The sequence below is a fragment of the Durio zibethinus genome, chromosome 10 (genome assembly GCF_047325235.1).
Source record: "Durio zibethinus cultivar Kanyao isolate XHJ-2024 chromosome 10, ASM4732523v1, whole genome shotgun sequence".
Classification (NCBI taxonomy): Eukaryota; Viridiplantae; Streptophyta; class Magnoliopsida; order Malvales; family Malvaceae; genus Durio; species Durio zibethinus.
Window position 1 is genome coordinate 7,093,227 of NC_143171.1, and position 17,432 is coordinate 7,110,658.

At 31.2% G+C, this 17,432-nt stretch overlaps 1 protein-coding gene and 1 pseudogene across 1 annotated transcript; both read left to right on the forward strand.

The window, feature by feature from the left end:
* The first annotated feature begins 7,074 nt into the window (after nucleotides 1-7,074).
* LOC111292185 (anthocyanidin 3-O-glucosyltransferase 5-like) lies at nucleotides 7,075-9,025 on the forward strand. Its single transcript, XM_022884436.2, is given in 2 exon segments — nucleotides 7,075-7,821; nucleotides 7,824-9,025. Coding segments are annotated over 2 exon segments (1,404 nt in total). The 5' UTR covers nucleotides 7,075-7,328; the 3' UTR covers nucleotides 8,735-9,025.
* Nucleotides 9,026-11,268: 2,243 nt separating this feature from the next.
* On the forward strand, nucleotides 11,269-12,755 carry LOC111293267 (anthocyanidin 3-O-glucosyltransferase 5-like; annotated as a pseudogene).
* Nucleotides 12,756-17,432: the final 4,677 nt, after the last annotated feature.

A 17,432-nucleotide genomic window follows, 5' to 3' on the forward strand; every position in this document is an offset into this window, starting at 1 on the left:
CTTGCGAATTGTAAGAAGTTTTTAATGAAATGAGAAATAAGAGGCATTCATGTTAGGTTAGAGCATCATTTTGTTCTCTCCTACTAATGATGAGTGCATAAGGCATCTAAATTCATTGGAAATTGATTATTAGATTTGTTTAGATGCAATCAAGTATGTGAATAGGTAATGATTAAAAAAGTATAAGAACAAATTTGTTGCTCTTGAATAGATAAAATATTGCACTTTGGTAATGTTATAATAAATAAATATGATTTGGTTTGCATTTTTAAGATTATTTTGATTTTCATAATTCATAACAATACATTCATTGTTATATACCTTCATTAATTTGTTTAGGGTCGAGAGTGCACATGAAAAATTGAAAAAGCAATTTGGATCATCTTAAGGGCATTTTGAATCATTATGGAAGACAATCGAAGCCAATATTAAGCATTAACATATGGAGATAAAATGCTTCATGAGAGAAATCTTACAATTGTTGAGCATAATTACAAATCTTCATTGTTTAAAGAGTTGCGAGGTTTGGTTTTCAGGAGCGCACTTAATATGATATTTGATGGAGGTCAAGTGAACAAATCGAGTTGGGATTGATAAGCAAGATTGTGGTTATACAATCAGAGGCAAACAAAGGTTATCTTGTGCACTTGAAATCATAGAGCATATAAGGGTGAAAAGTTCAATTTCTTTATCTGAAGTGCACATCGTTGAAAGAAATTAGATTTAATGAAGCACCAAGTTAATAACGTCTCTAAAAAGTTTACCATTGTGTTTGAGGTTAAGCAAATCATAAAATGCTTCAACAAATATTATGAGTTTGATAAATTAGTTATGAAAAAAAAGTTACAAGAACTAGGTGATCCATCAATAATTGCCTTGATTCCACCACTAGAAATGATTAAGACAAAGGTCGTAGGATTATAAAAGTAAATACATTTACATGATGTGACCTTCACATTGAGAGATTGTGTTATTTGTTGAGGATAATACATCACCACAAACCACCACAAATTCAGTGAAAGTGATGACAAAGAACATTAAACTTAATGTTCGACATTCTTATAGTAAATGAAAAACGTGATATTTGGATAGTTTACTAGTTGAGTTATATTCATATATATAGAGTAATGTTGATATTGAGGCAAATGGACATTGTAGTTTTCATTTTATTATTGCATTGCTAGGATTAGGTCTGGATGGTTAGGTACAGGTGCGACAAGATTTAATTGATAAACTTAATCGGTATCAAGGCAAATATGTGACTTTGTATGAATCTATGGCATATGTTTAGGAACTATTAGAAACTTTATCGTATTTTGATACTTGTGTCTCATACGATAAGTAAATAACCTTATCAATATGTGTTATTTGATTGCCTTATGATATAATGTTGTGCTAGTTCACATCAATTTGAGATAATGTTTGATATGTCTCATTTTTATATTTGTACCACCTGCATTATTAGAGTATAGAACATTACGATTTGATTTATTAATAATTGTCATTTTGTGTACGTACCACTAGTTAGATTTGATACTTGTCCTATTATTGATAATCACATTAAAATTAATACTTATCATTTGTATTTCATTCAGGTATTAATAAAGCCACTCTCACTAATACATTCAATTGTATACAACTAGTGTAGGATTTGATATGGACGTGCTCGAGTATGAAAGGTTCCATATATACATCGTATAGAGGATTTCAAGTTATTGTTTAGCAAAAGCTCTAATATGGCCACTCAAGAAACAATTAATATAGATTAATGAGTTTGATACATTGTTTCATTTATGTATATGTTGTATGTATATATTGATGAGTTGCAATAATTAATGATGTGTTAACATTAACATGCTATTAAATAGATTTATATATTAAGCATGTTATTTAATAGCTGTGCTATATTGCATAGGTTATTAAACGAATGTATTATTTTACATAAGTTTTTAAATTTATGTGGTACAAATACAGTCAGATATAAATAATAACATATAAATAAAGTCAAATATAAAGTATGCCATACAAAATCACTTTATGTCTAAGTTATAGATAAAATATCCTAAACCCTCTACCTTAAATCAAACATATACATGCTGTGGTGGAACGGTTTGTGCTGTTATCGATGTAGTGGATAGGGAACTTATAAGGAAGGGTGATATTTTTGTTGATGTTGGGGGTGGGAAGCTTGTAGGTAATGGTGGTTATGTTGTCGATGTTGGGACTAGGGATTGAGTGGGCTTGAGAAATGCTATTGTCATGTCATAGTATAGGTAGTGAGCAAGCCTGGGTGGTGCATGCGTCGATATTGGCCTTAGGGTACAAATGGGTAAAGGCTATTTAAACGGCTGATAGTTTAATAGTCAATGTTTGATGCAATGAAACCAGTTTAGACCACTGTTACTGATTGTAGTTGATGACCCAATCACTATAGTATGAGCTTTAATAACTGTATCTCTCCATACATCGAGACTCTAATGTAATCTATTGGATAGAATGTCTTCAAGAACAAATAATGTCATCAAACTTCTCTGTAAAAAATTAACAAGGTATCAATATCAATAACATATAATTAAAATTAACAAGGTAATCAATAACCCTAAACTCATAAAGTTATAACTTACAACATCACTGATACCGTTTTATTGATCAATTGAAATTGAAATCAGGATTTATGTTTTAGATTTTGAATATATCTATATGAAATTAATGTATACCAAGCATCATAATCTAGCGAACACTTGTCTGGTGTCTAACATCTTTACTTTCGATGCTTAACAAACACAACATCCATATCCTATCCTTTCCAATACTAGTTTGGAAAGCTATATGCAATATTGTATAGGTTGGATGATGAATCTTGCTTAGCTTGGTACAGGGCCAAAGGGGTACGAAGAATTGTTTGTACAAATCCAAATTGTCGTAAAACCCTTTTCAGATGGTATGGTGCTACAATAGCCCTACTTTTGATACATCTCATAAAAATGTAATATCATGAAATGATTGTTCTTCTCGTCTACTAACATATGGTTTCTAACACATATTAGATATCATCAAGACATCCAATCACTCTCGTAAGGCTTGTAATTTTTTAGCGTAAATATGACTTTTCTATCATTGAACATATGGTTGATGCTCAGTGTATGTCAATATACTTACTAGACTCAATGATGAAAAGTGTCTATAAATCCATGCTTACATGAAATACATTAGCAATCAAGAATCACATGTTTATTTAATAACAAATTAATCAAATTATTACAACACATATTGTGACTAATCATATATACATATTACAGAAATATCAAATAACTAATGATTTGATATGCTTCCCTTGCTCATAATACCTTGCTGTATGTACAAATATGTTAGGCAAGCTATTCTCTATGCATATCTACTAGTGGCATTAAAGTTACTTAATAGGGATAAGTATGCTATCGATACTTTTGTCTCCCTCTTAACAACGAATAACATACACCCTAGTAAATTGAGCAATAATGCCTTAGATGCATACTCTATTGCCTGATCATCACATGTATCTGTTATATGTTTAAAAGTATCTTGCAGTCATTGTAGCCTTATAGTAGGTTCGCGAGTTTTGTTAGTCTCATTTGTTGCCTCAGATGTAAAAACTCCAAGTAACCTAACTAACAATGTGTTCACCTCATTAATTGTCAAATAATTAAATAAAGTCATGCTCTGGTGATTGGTATGTGTAGAATCGTGAACACATCATCCAACATAGTGGCAATCTCTTTGAATGATAGAAAAGAGGTGTTCGTCTTAGGCTACCACCTTTCAACAAAAATTGATACTATTGTATTATTCATCAAAGATAGGTGTAATCAATAAGTGAACCTAATCTTGGCTTGATTACATTGGCTTGGATATGTGTACATGAATCATTTAAATGCCATTACTGTAATTTTAGTCCATGATTAATTAATTTCAATGAATCTCGCTCTATAACAATAATAACACTAACAACAATAATCAACTTATTAACTTTATAGACATAAACTGATAATGAGAAATTATATGATTTAAGTGATTACTTGACCATTCCATTTTTACATTACAACATGAGATCTGAAACTCCTAAAGATAGATTTATCAATTGGACATCTTAAAAGGTTGAAAAATCTATTTTGTCCTATCATCTCCACTGCTATCATGATTGTTATGGGTGACAGGTTCCTTATTGTTGGTGGAAAGCTAAACTTGTGAAATATGATTGCTTGCATGGTCCTCAACTGACTCAATATTATTTACCTAGACTCAGCTTTTCTTCTCAGAGGCAATCGAACACCTCTAACTTGGGCCAAGATTTGTTGTAGTACATGCATGATCTCTACATCCCCTTCTCATTCGAACACCCTTACCTCTCGTTCGAGCCATATCAATTATTGTGACATGGTACGAAATATCAATTTTAATAAAAGAAATACAACAATTCAAAACTCAGACATGGTTAAAACGACATTGAATTTTCAATTCTAAGCTCACGAAAACCTTCAAAGGCTTACAGAGATCCATTTCCATAAGTCTTTGAAAGTTTACAGATTTTCATTTCCTTAAGATTTTAAAAGCTTACAAAAATTTATTTTCATAAGACTTTCAAAATTACGAAAAAATAAATTCATATGACAAGATTTCAATGAAAAATAAACTACAAGCTTAGATCGATTATTGATGATATTTAGCAAACAATAAACTAAATCTTACCTTTGGATAGATGGATTAGTCTGAAACTTATGATTTAAGGGTTTTCCAACTATTTTCTAGTTAAATTTTGGGGTTATGATGATTATGGTTGATTGTAAATAAAAAGAATTAAGAACAAAGAAAAAAAAGGGTGTGTAAAAGGTAAGGACAAAAATGGTAAAAGTTTAGGATGGGTGTGACAAGAAAAAAATTTTGATTTTGATTTGATTTTGGGTTTTTTAGTATTTGAGTGCGAATAGCATTTTATGGGGTGTAAATATAACTTCCCTTAAGTTTATTTAAAGGCAAATATACTTAACGGATAAAAGTTTTTTAAGGAATATGAATTCTTGGTGACTAAGTAATGGCCTCTATAAATATAAAGTAGGTATTGACCTTTAGAATTATAAGAGAGAGTTATAATCACTATGTGGTTTTTATGTGGATGATAGGTTTGTAGGATTGTGAAAAAAAGTTAGAAAAAGCATCAAGTTACATAAGATAAAGGATATTTTATACATTAAACATTAGAGAGCCTGGAAGTTAAGATTGTGTCGATAGTATTTGTTTTTAGTATTTTTTACTTGTTGTAATCTCTATATTTGTAGGGATTCTTCTTTGGATAAAAGATATTTCATACGTTAAACATTAGAGTTGTAGGGATTCTTCTTTGGATAAAAGATATTTCATACGTTAAACATTAGAGAGTATGAAAATTGAGACTATTTTGGAAGTTTGAGATTGATGTTTATTTTTATGTTTTGTGCCTTTTGTAATCTATATGTATATAAAGAATTTTTTTTTTTTTTTTATATATATGGATGTAGACAATTGAGATCAAATTATATTAAATATTACCTTTTTGTTGTGTGTGATTTATTTTGAATTGATATGATATATTTTTCCTTGAAAAATTCTAACAAAATTAGATCAAATCAACTGATAAGTTTTCGTACCCGTACGGATAACTTCTCGACAAAATTAATTAATATTGTTGAAGGACTGCCATGGTAATCAAGAATTGGTGTATGGAAAATGCTATTGCATATATGAAAATGAGAGTTCTAAATGCACCCCACATGTTTTCTAAATACACTACTTTTTTTTTTTCAAAATTTTTTGTAAGTAAAATTACTTAAGTTATCTTCTTACAAGTTTTCAGATATGCACCACTTTCAAAAAATCATAATACTTATCGGAAATGCATTTTTAAAAAGGAAAAAAAGAAAATTTATGAAAATTAAAAAAAAAAATTGTTAAAATTATTTAGAATTTAGTATAATGAAAAAAGTTATTATTAAAAAAATCGCAAATTTTAAAATAATAAAAAATTACTTTTACTTTTTTAATTTTAGAGAAAAATAAAATCTTATGAGGTTACAATTAAATATTCTATCTCTTAATGTTACAAATGATGATGAAAAAATTATCAGGTTTAATCAATATATAAGAGTTGAAACTCCTTAAAATTGTGTAAATAATATAATTGAATACTATACAATTTTATCAAAACGCTACAAAATCACTATTGTCATACCCTCAGCCTCATGCAAATTTGAGAACCGGGAGGAAGGGTATTGGAAGAATTAGAATTAACTTGAAGTTGAAGATTTTCTTGATCGGTATTACATACTTATGATTAAAGAGGTAGTATATGTAATACCACTTAATGCTACATAATTTTGTCAAAATCTATTATGTTAATTGAAAAAATCCATTATGATAACTTAATGTAAAAACTTCTCTAAAGAGTTCAGTTTAATTAAAACTATCATAAAATTTTAATAATCGATAAAAAATATTTTATTAAAAATTAAATAAATTTAAAAATTTATAAAAAATTATATTTTTATTTTATTTTTATTTTAATTAAGATCTTATTATTTTTCTAACATGAAAATAGTAAAAATAATTTTTTATTATTTTTAAAATTTATGATTTTAATAATAACTTTTTATTACACTTATTTATAAATAATTTTAATAATTTTTTTAATTTTTATAAAATCTCAATTTCAACACTTACAAAAATATATTTTCAAGAAGTTCAAGAAATGTTATGATTTCTCGAAATTGTATTTCGATAAGTGTTATAGTTTCTCAAAAATGTATTTTTAAGATGTGTTATGATTTTGTGAGATGTATTTTCAAAATGGATTTTTAAGATGTGCTATAAAATTTATGAGATAAATATTTTAATAATTTTACTTAAAAAATAAAAAAAAAAATTGGTATATGGAGAAAAAACGTGGATAGATATACATTTAAAACTCGCCAAGGTAGAACTCTCCACCGCTAATGCCATTTTCATAAGAGATTAATATTTTAATAATTTTACTTAAAAAATTAAAAAAAATGGTATATGGAGAAAAAGCGTGGATACATTTAAACTTCCCCACGCAAGAACTCTCCACCGTTAATGCCATTTTCATAAGATATTTCGCACAATCTGTCACCACCCACCATAAATCATCGTATTTTGGAACTTGTGCAACCCTGAAAAGAAATCTGGATTCAAAGACTCACCTTCATGACTTTAGGCTTATGACAATTATTCATTTTAGCTATATGCTTTTACCACTTTACATTTTCCTCTGATTCTCTTACTTTTGCTTAGTTTCAGATATGGAGGGTGCAAAGGCCAAACCTCACGCAGTGATATTATCAAGCCCTGGCCTAGGTCATCTTATCCCGGTCCTGGAACTTGGAAGGCACCTGGTTACTGCCCATGATTCCAAGGTAACGATCTTTGTTGTTTCCTCAGGAACATCAGCGGCAGAGTCACAGGTCATTGAGTCATCCATGAGCCTGAAGCTCTGTGAAGTCATCGTGCTCCCACCACCCAATATCTCTGACCTTGTTGATGCTGACGCTGCTGTGTTTACACGAATAGCAGTTCTTATGCGGGAAATTAGACCAGCTTTTTCATCTGCTATGTCTTCTTTGAGATTCCCTCCAACTGTTCTCATAGTTGATTTCTTCGGAAATGAATCTTTAGAGATCGCTGATGAATTTAAAATTCCAAAGTTCGTTTATGTCCCATCGCATGCATGGTTTCTTGCGCTGACTATATATCTTCCAATATTACATGAGGCTGTGAACGGAGAGTATGTTGATGAAAGGAAGGTCTGTTTATCCCTGGATGCAGGCCAGTTCAACCTGAAGAAGTAGTCGATCCAATGCTGTCCCGATCTGATCAGCAGTACTTAGAATATTTAAGTATGGCCATCAAAATTTCGAAGTCTGATGGGATTTTGGTTAACACATGGGAGGAACTGGAGCCTGCAACGCTTGCTGCTTTAAGGGATGATAAGCTCTGGGGTCGTATCAGCAAGGCACCAATCTATCCAGTTGGGCCAATAACAAAACAAACCAGACCAATTGACTCAAACAAAAAGTTATTTGAGTGGTTAGACAAGCAACCGAGTGAATCTGTGCTTTTCGTATCATTTGGAAGTGGAGGGGTGCTGTCAAAGGAGCAAATGAGGGAGTTGGCTTGGGGTTTAGAGCTAAGCCAACAGAGGTTCATTTGGGTAGTTAGAACACCGGCTGTAAAATCCGGTGATGGGTCATTTTTCACAGTTGGAAATGGCAACAATGACATACCAAGCTATTTGCCCGAAGGATTCTTGGACCGGACCAACAATGTTGGGTTGGTAATCTCAGATTGGGCTCCACAAGTAGAAATTTTAAGCCATTCAGCTGTTGGGGGATTTTTCTCCCATTGTGGGTGGAATTCAACCTTAGAAAGTATCATTAATGAAGTGCCCTTAATAGCTTGGCCCCTATATGCAGAGCAGAAAATGAGTGCTACATTGTTGGTAGAAGATCTGAGAATAGCTCTGCGATCGAAAACATTGCCATCAAAGGGAATTGTGGAGAGGGAGGAGATAAAAATGTTGGTGAAAAGGATTATGGTGGATGAGGAAGGGCATGCAATCAGGGCTAGAGTCAAGGAACTAAAATTGAGTGCAAAAAAAGCTTGGAATGAGAATGGTTCTTCTAAAGCACTGGCTCAAGTATTGTGTTAATGTTTTCTGTATCAGTTTAGTTGTATTTGCATTTGTCTCTCAAAAAAATTGTACTACCCCTTATGTATGAGACGAATAGTCCACTTTATTTTAATTTTGATTTAGCCTAGCTAGCCCATTGCGTAGAAATTTAGAACCTAAATTAACCCATTAATTTCAATTCTCCAGCCAGTTATAAGAATTTCAGGGGAAGGGAATGCCTAACCCAAATATATAGCCAAACATAAAGTTAGCCACTGAAACTAATAATTTGTGTATTTATATCATATAAATTGATAATTTATATCTTTATATCATATTTTATAAAAAAATTATATATTATAATTTATGTCGATACAAAAATATAAAATATATATTATTTTTATTAAATTTATATATAATTTTTTATTAAAATTTTAAATCGTATTATCTTTATATATATTTTTATATTACTTTTATTTTATGTCGTGTTAATGTAATTTGAATTATCAAGTCTTGATAAACTTTTTAACCAGGCCATAGTATTATCTCGAGCTCCTTTGCAACATAATCTAAAATATCGGTGAGGAAAAAAACTTTAGGTGAAGTAAGATTGATGATGCATATGCATGCGAATCCAATAGTCATGATTTTTCGGTGACAGCTGAAATTAAGGATTGAGATCATGTCTCATTGCCAAGAAAATATTGATGGATTAATGCTTTAATCATGCATGAATTTACTTGTACTATTTTATGAAAAGATAAGCATAAATATAATTAATAGTATCAAATCAAAAAAATATTAAAAGAAATTTTTTTTAATTTAAAAGGCAGTAAAATTTCATCAAGAGATTAAAAAAAATTATGTTACTTCTCTTATCAATTTTATTTTAAATTTTTGTACTCTTGTCATAATATATAATTATTAAATAAATTCAAATGTAGGGTCTATTAATTTATAAGTAAATCAACTAATTTGAAATATTACAATTCTGGCAAAAAAATCATTAATTATATGTCATGTCAAAGACTATAAGATTTGGAACAAAAGTGGTGAAAAAAGTGGTGGGAATACTAATGAGAAGTGTAAAAATTCCTAGCAGCATGGGATACTCGTACCAATACAATACACCAAAAATAAAACCACCCATTAAAAAAAAAATCATACCAATAACATGTTTAATGCCCAAATAAATCACAGACAAAGCATGCCTATAGTTCAAGGAGAATTAATGAAATATGGAAAAGAATCCAAACAAGATATTGGAGTCAATTGGTCAATGATTGAATAGGTGGGTCAAAGGGGTACCTTTATCAACCATAAAGGATGGATTGGCCGAAGCAAGCCATCAAGGATGACAATATTTCTGAGCTTTTTCATAAAATAAGGTATTTAAAAATCTTTATTTCTTCAAATAAGGTATTTTTGCCATGTAAGCATTTGATTGCCTCGTAAGCCCTTGACTTCTCTCCTGATCTTGTTTTTCCTTCCTTTTCTTTCTTTTCTTGCCCACTTCTTTGCTGGATGAAACCCAAAAAAATGCACTCCTTTAATTGGATTGCCAAATCCTTGACAAAGCCAACCATCAACACAATTCAATCAAAATTGGTTAAATCCCACTTGAATTCAATTGCCCTTTTCAAACCTTCTCCACTAAACCACCCATAAAAGACAGATACAACTCTCAGAATGATAGTTGGGAAACGTCTTGGCTCTCTGAAATTTCTCCCAAGAATAGTGCTCCTTGGGAAGCTGTTGTTAAATTCCTTTCTAATGAAGAGTTAACAAAAATGGTGTTTTCATCGGACGTTGATGCAGAAACCAAGGCGTTCGTTGAAGACATGAATAAGAATTGGAACGAGAAACAAAAATCACCTTAATAGAAGAGGAACAGAGAGGGTGGTGGTTCTTATAGTTTGGAGAAATTGAAGACAGAATATAGGTTGTAAAACAGAGAATTCATACTGGGTTTTTGCTTCGTGTTATTCTTGTTTAAACTAAATGGGTTAAACTTGAAAAATATATCTTTTGAAACGTGAATGACAGCGTTCTATCCTTATAAAAAAGTAAAATTGAATTGTTATAGTTCAGTTGGTTTAGAGAGTGTAATCCCTCAATTGAATATCGCTTGAAGGCTCAGCTTTGGTTTAATCTGTTAGCAGTGTTTGAGTGTCAAACCTTGAAATTTGTAAGTGAGACCAAAGTTTAATAGATAAAGCAATTAAGTAAAGGACGAAAAGATAGAAGGGGAAAGAAAATCCTTCAGGCGAGAAGTCAAGCCTTTCTTAAATGCTAACGTGGCAAAAACTATCCCATTTTAAGAAATAGGAATAAAAATACCTTATTTTGAGAATAAAAATTTGCAAGTACCTTATTAGAGGAAAAAAAACTCCAACATTTCTCAAATTATTTTCCTCAAATTTGAAATACCATAAATTGTATCAATTACCATTAATTCAAGACATTCGCTCATGAAAAAGGAAACAAGTAATAAATGCAATGGTTTTGTCTATAAATTAGTTTAGTTACCATTAACCAAAACCCTAAATTTTTAACAATTGAACTAGGCTCTCTTGTCCACCAACAATTATTTTTTCAGCCATAGCCATGACGAATGTTAAGCCTCATGCTGCCCTGCTTGCGAGCCCTGGCATGGGACATCTCATTCCTGTCTTGGAGCTTGACAAACGAATGGTCACTCACCATGATTTTCATGCAACAGTCTTTGTTGTTGCAAGTGATCATGCCTCAACTTCGCTCCTCAAATCACCAGCCCCTAATAATCTCGACATTGTTGCACTCCCATCGGTGGAAATCTCAGGCCTAATCGACCCTAGTGCACATGTAGTGGCAAAACTTCTCGTGATCATGCGGGAGTCGTTGCCAAGTCTCAGGTCTTCAATTGGTGCCATGAAGTGTTGCCTCATAGCTTTGGTGGTGGACTTGTTTGGAGCTGATGCTTTTGAAATAGCGGACGAGTTTGGCATGCTTAGGTACATGTTCAACACCACTACTGCATGGTTCCTTGCTGTCACGTTCTATTGACTAAGCATTGATAAAGAAGTAACGTTCAAGGACCATGTTAAGGGCAAAAAGCCATTAAAAATTCCTGGTTGCAAGTCAGCATCGATGGTTTTGATGAGTTCCAACTTATGGGATCCGATATGTCTAAGATTGATGGGATCTTGATTAATACTTGGGAGGATCTTGAGTCCTCAACCATTGAAGCACTAAGAGATAATAACTACTTGGGGAGAGTTGTTAAGGTTCCCATTTATCCAGTTGGTCCACTGGTCAGGAAAGATGGAAAGCAGGTTTTAGATAAACAAGTAAAGATTTGGCTTGACAAGCAACCTCTTGAATCAATTATCTATGTTTCATTTGGCAGTGGAGGGACTCTATCGGGCAAACAAATAACTGAGTGGGCTTGGGGTTTAGAGCAAAGCCAGCAAAGATTTATTTGGGTCGTTCGTCCGCCATCAGAGAATGATGCTCTTGGGGCCTATTTCACCATAGGAAAAAACGATGGAGATAGCACCCCAGATTACTTGCCTGAAGGGTTTTTCACTTGAACCAAAGACATAGGCTTGGTGATCCCAACGTGGGCCCCTCAAGCACAAATCCTGAGCCATCCATCAGCGGGTGGATTTTTATCCCATTGCGGATGGAATTCAACTCGAGAGAGCATTTCAAATGGGTTGTCAATGATTGCATGGCCACTTTATGCAGAGCAAAAAATGAATGCTGCAATGCAAAAAGAGGATTTTGAGATTGCTGTTCGACCAAAGGTGTCACCGACTAACGAAATAGTTAGGAGGGTTGAGATAGAGCAGATGGTGAGGAAAATCATGATGGAAAAGGAAGGGCATACAATGAGGAACAGAGAGTCAAGGAATTGAAGAACAAGGCACATAAGGCTTTGAGCAAAGGCTGTTCCTCGTACAATTCTTTGTCCCAAGTGGCCAAAGATTGCTTGTGCCTTCTCCAAGCATAAGAACATGCATGAGCTTCCTACACATTTAAAATAAAAAGACAATTTGTTTTTTTTTTTTTTTTTAATTTGGCTCATTTATTATAATATTAGTACTTGTTGGATATGAAATAAAAACAATGGAATGAGAAATAAATAATATTAATAATTAAAATAAATCTTTATATTTTTATTTGATGTTATTTCTGATTATATCTATTCGGAATTGTAAAATATTGTTAATTGATGAAATTTAATAAAGCCACCACACACAAAAGACTTGACAACTTAATTAATTAAATAAGCATTGCTAATAAATATAGAAAATAGAAACCTAAATTAAAATTATGCCAATTTGATAAATGATTTCTATCTAAATACTAATACATAAATATAAAAGATTAAGTCGTACACAATTTTCGTAAATAAATAAATATAATTTGATAACATCTAATCCTAAATACATAGATAAACTAGTTAATTGTTTAAAAATAGAATAATCCATTTATTCTTTCCTAATGTAAGAGGTACGCAACATAGCTTCCATTTTTATTTTTAGAACATCTTTATCCTATTGATTGACTTTTTTTATTGGTAAATAAATTATGTTTAAGCAACAGCTTAATATGATTATCAAAACTTTCTTTTACCGACCACCTATTGGATTATAAAAAATTAAATGCAAAACATTATTTTAGTTGCTTAATAAGTTTTTGTGGCATATTATTTTTTGTTATAAATTATCTTTGACAATAATTATTTTATCATTTCAATAAGTAATTTCATAATGACAATAATCGTTGTAAAAATTTTTTATAAAACCACAATTTTATCATTTTTAAATTTTTTTGCAATAACAAAAGAAAATTTAATAACCATACTATTGTTACAAATAATCTTTTCACAACGAAATTTTTATTGTTATAAATGGTAAACAAATTAATAACAACCTTATTAATATTAGGAACAACAAATATTATTAACCAAAATCATTGCACAACAATATTGTCTCGTCATGAAAATTCTTTATTTTTTCATTACAATTTTTATAAAAATTAACACTCTTTACAGTTTCAAAAAATCTTTGCCCATTAAATTTTTATTATACCATCATTTTCAATACATTTGTTTTAAACTATGCAAGAACAATTAAAATTCTTAAATGAGTAAAGAATGTAATAAAATATATTAGAACAATTAAAATTCCTAAATGAGTAAAAACAATTTTGATTATAATCTAAGGTTTAACTTGCAACTCTATCGAGTTGGTTTCACAATTGATGGTGTAGCAAATCATAAATTTGCTCATTTGGATGGTATAGCAAATCCTTAAACCTTTCTCTTAAGCATTACATAGTTCTCATTTCATCATTTGTTTCCATTTTTTTTTCCTTAAAGGAAAAAAACTAAAAGAAACAATATCACATTATGAAGTAGCGAATAACAAAAAAAAAAAAAAAGATCCCATCTTTATTTGCTAACTTTTTTGTTGCATGTAATCATTTTTCTAGACTTTAGCTTATTATTCAAATTCTAATAAATAAATCCAATTAAGATTTTATGTATAATTAAGATTTACGACATTATCAAGCCATTAGGTTGTTAGAGAATTTTTTTCCACAATTTTACAAGAAATATTGTAGAGAAAAATAAACAATGGCCATTTAAATGTATTTTGCCACTATTTGGCATCTAAAGCTTTAAAGCTGAGTTGATTAACATTTTATTGCAGGAAAAATAACTAACAAAAGTTAGCACATGAACATAAGACACACAATAGCGTTCAAAAGGCCATGATTCTAGTTTTGGATCAATACTAAAATGTTTTTAATGCTTAGGACCAAAAGTAAGATCAAAATGTGAATGAAGATATCATAGATTATAAGTACCTAAATTGCAAGCCCATCCGTTGCTCCATTAGGTCTTAGACCACTCATTCTCAACTATTTTAGAAATTTTTTGCCCCATGCACTCAATTATGTTCAACAATTCCTTTAAAAGACTAGCTTGACCAAATGTATTAGCAATATTGTGATATGCAGCTAAATAAGGATATATATATATATATATATATATGGCAATCTCCTTAAACAATTTAGGAATAAGTATTAAACCAACAACATTGCATATATACTAAAAATGGTTCTTCATTGCATAAAGTAATAAAATAGTAAAGAATTACAAGCATCAGATTAAAATCCTTGAAAACTTCTTGAGGCCTTCTTGTCTTTCCAAGAACTGACAACAATTTTGTGTAAACAAAACTATAAAAATTCATTAATTTGCTTATAGGATATATTATACAGTCTTAAGACATCATATCGACATCAAATTACGTAATTGTCCTGTAACTTTGCTTTCAACTAACATTAAAAGTTGATAAAAATCCTCATAAATGAAAAATCTTATGCAAATTAATTGAAGTCAATACAAAAAGAAGAAAAATTACCTAGTTCATTATAATAGCACTGTAATCTATACTTATATGTTTTTAAAAAGGTAAATTTGCACATACCAATAAAAGGTAGACCAAAATAAGACATCTAACAATATGAAATGGAAATGTGAGAAAACCAATAAACAAAATAAGATACCTATCCCCAAAATCTTGATTTATATAATGTTGGAGAAAATAAGTTTCGTCAAACCCACTGATTATTGAAAACTTCTTTATCTGTAAATTTGTCAAAGCATAGCACCACAACCTTTATAGTTGCAAAGGAAAAGAACTTTAGTGGTAGGCCTAGTTCAGGGTTTGGTGCTTCAAGCTTTTTCTCTTTCTTTTTTTAATGCCTTTAAGGTGTTCTCTAAACATAACAAGAAGACAGGGAAGGTTAAGTGGGGTAAATCTGTTGGGAATATTGACTCAAATCTTATAAGAGATTTATTTGAGATTTGTTAGAGATGTGTTTGAGATTTGTCAGATATTACTTGATGGACAAGAAAACTTGTAAAAGAAGAATTCTAAGAGAAAGAAAATTCAAATAGGTAAGTTTGACTTGCAAGAGAAGAATTCTACATGAAAAGAGATTCTTAATAGGCAAGTTTGACTTACAAGAGAAGAATTCTAAGAGGAGAGAGATTCTTAATGGGCAAGTTTGTATGATTATAAATAGGTGAAGTCTTTACAGGGTTAGGCATGAGAAAAAAATGTAAGAGAGTTGTAGGATTTTATAGTGTAGACACCCCATAAGAGTATTGGAATTCTACGTCTTATGGGTGTGTATGTTTGTTTGTGAGTGAACTAGAAGAGACTGAGAGGGTTCACATAGGTATGATGTGTGATAGCATATGGGTATGTGTTTGGTTATGTTGAAAGGGTGCACAAGGGTTTGGGTTTGTGTTTGTTTGGGTTAAGAATACTCTATAGGACTAGAGAAGATTGAGAGTATGTTATGAGTATTGATTGTTGAGTGAGGTTGATGATTTGATGTAAGTTTGTAATTCTCTACAACTAGTGGATCTTGTTTCTCATCCGTGGATATAGGTCAGTTAGATCGAACCACGTTAAATTATTGTCTCTTGTGTGTTTGATTTATTGTTTGATTTTGCTTTCACTGGTGTGATTGGATTTGAGGCTTTTAGCCCAACAAATGGTATCAGAGCTGTGGTGATCCCTAACAAATGATATTAAAGTTGTGGTGTTCCCCAATAAGTGATATTAGAGCTGAATGTTTGAAATGTGAGAAGAGTTAAAGATTTAAGATGTGAAAAGAGTCGAAGGTTCGAGACGTGAAAGAGCTGAAAGTTCGAGGTTTGAGAAGTGCATGGTTTGAGACATGAGAATAAACAAGTTCAGAAAAGCTCGATTCAAAAGAAGAGTTCGAGTTTAAGTTTTAAAGATTGAGAATTGGTTTGTATGAAGCGTGAAGACACAAGAGAAGAAAAAATGATTGTGAGACTTTCATTACAGGTGGAGCCAAGCATGTCTAGCATAAAGACAGATGATTGATGAAATTTGAGTTAATGTGGATATTGTTGGGAATATTAACTCAAATCTCATAAGAGATTTGTTTGAGATTTGTTAGAGATGTGTTTGAGATTTGTCAGATATTACTTGATGGACAAGAAGACTTACAAAAGAAGAATTCTAAGAGAAAAGAGATTCTTAATAGGTAAATTTGACTTGCAAGAGAAGAATTTTAAATGAAAAAGGATTTTTAATAGGCAAGTTTGACTTACAGGAGAAGAATTCTAAGAGGAGAGAGATTCTTAATGGACAAGTTTGTATGGTTATAAATAGGTGAAGTCTCTACAGAGTTAGGCATGAGAAAAAAATATAAGAGAATTGTAGGGTTTTGTAGGATAGACACCTCATAAGAGTATTGGGGCTCTACATCTTATGGGTGTGTATGTTTGTTTGTGAGTGACCTAGAGGAGACTGAGAGGGTTTACAAAGGTATGATGTGTGGAAACATATGGGTATGTGTTTGGTTATGTTGAAAGGGTGCACAAGGGTTTGGGTTTGTGTTTGTTTGGGTTAAGAATACTCTATAGGACTAGAAGGGATTGAGAATGTATTATGAATATTGATTGTTGAGTGAGGTTGATGATTTGATGTAAGTTTGTAATTTTTTACAACTAGTGGATCTTGTTTCTCATCCATAGATGTAGGTCAGTTGGATCGAACCACATTAAATTATTATCTCTTGTGTGTTTGATTTATTGTTTGATTTTGCTTCCACTGGTGTGATTGGATTTGAGGCTTTTAGCCAAACAAAATCTATAAAGAAAATAATGACAACAATAGTGTCCTTCGAAATAATC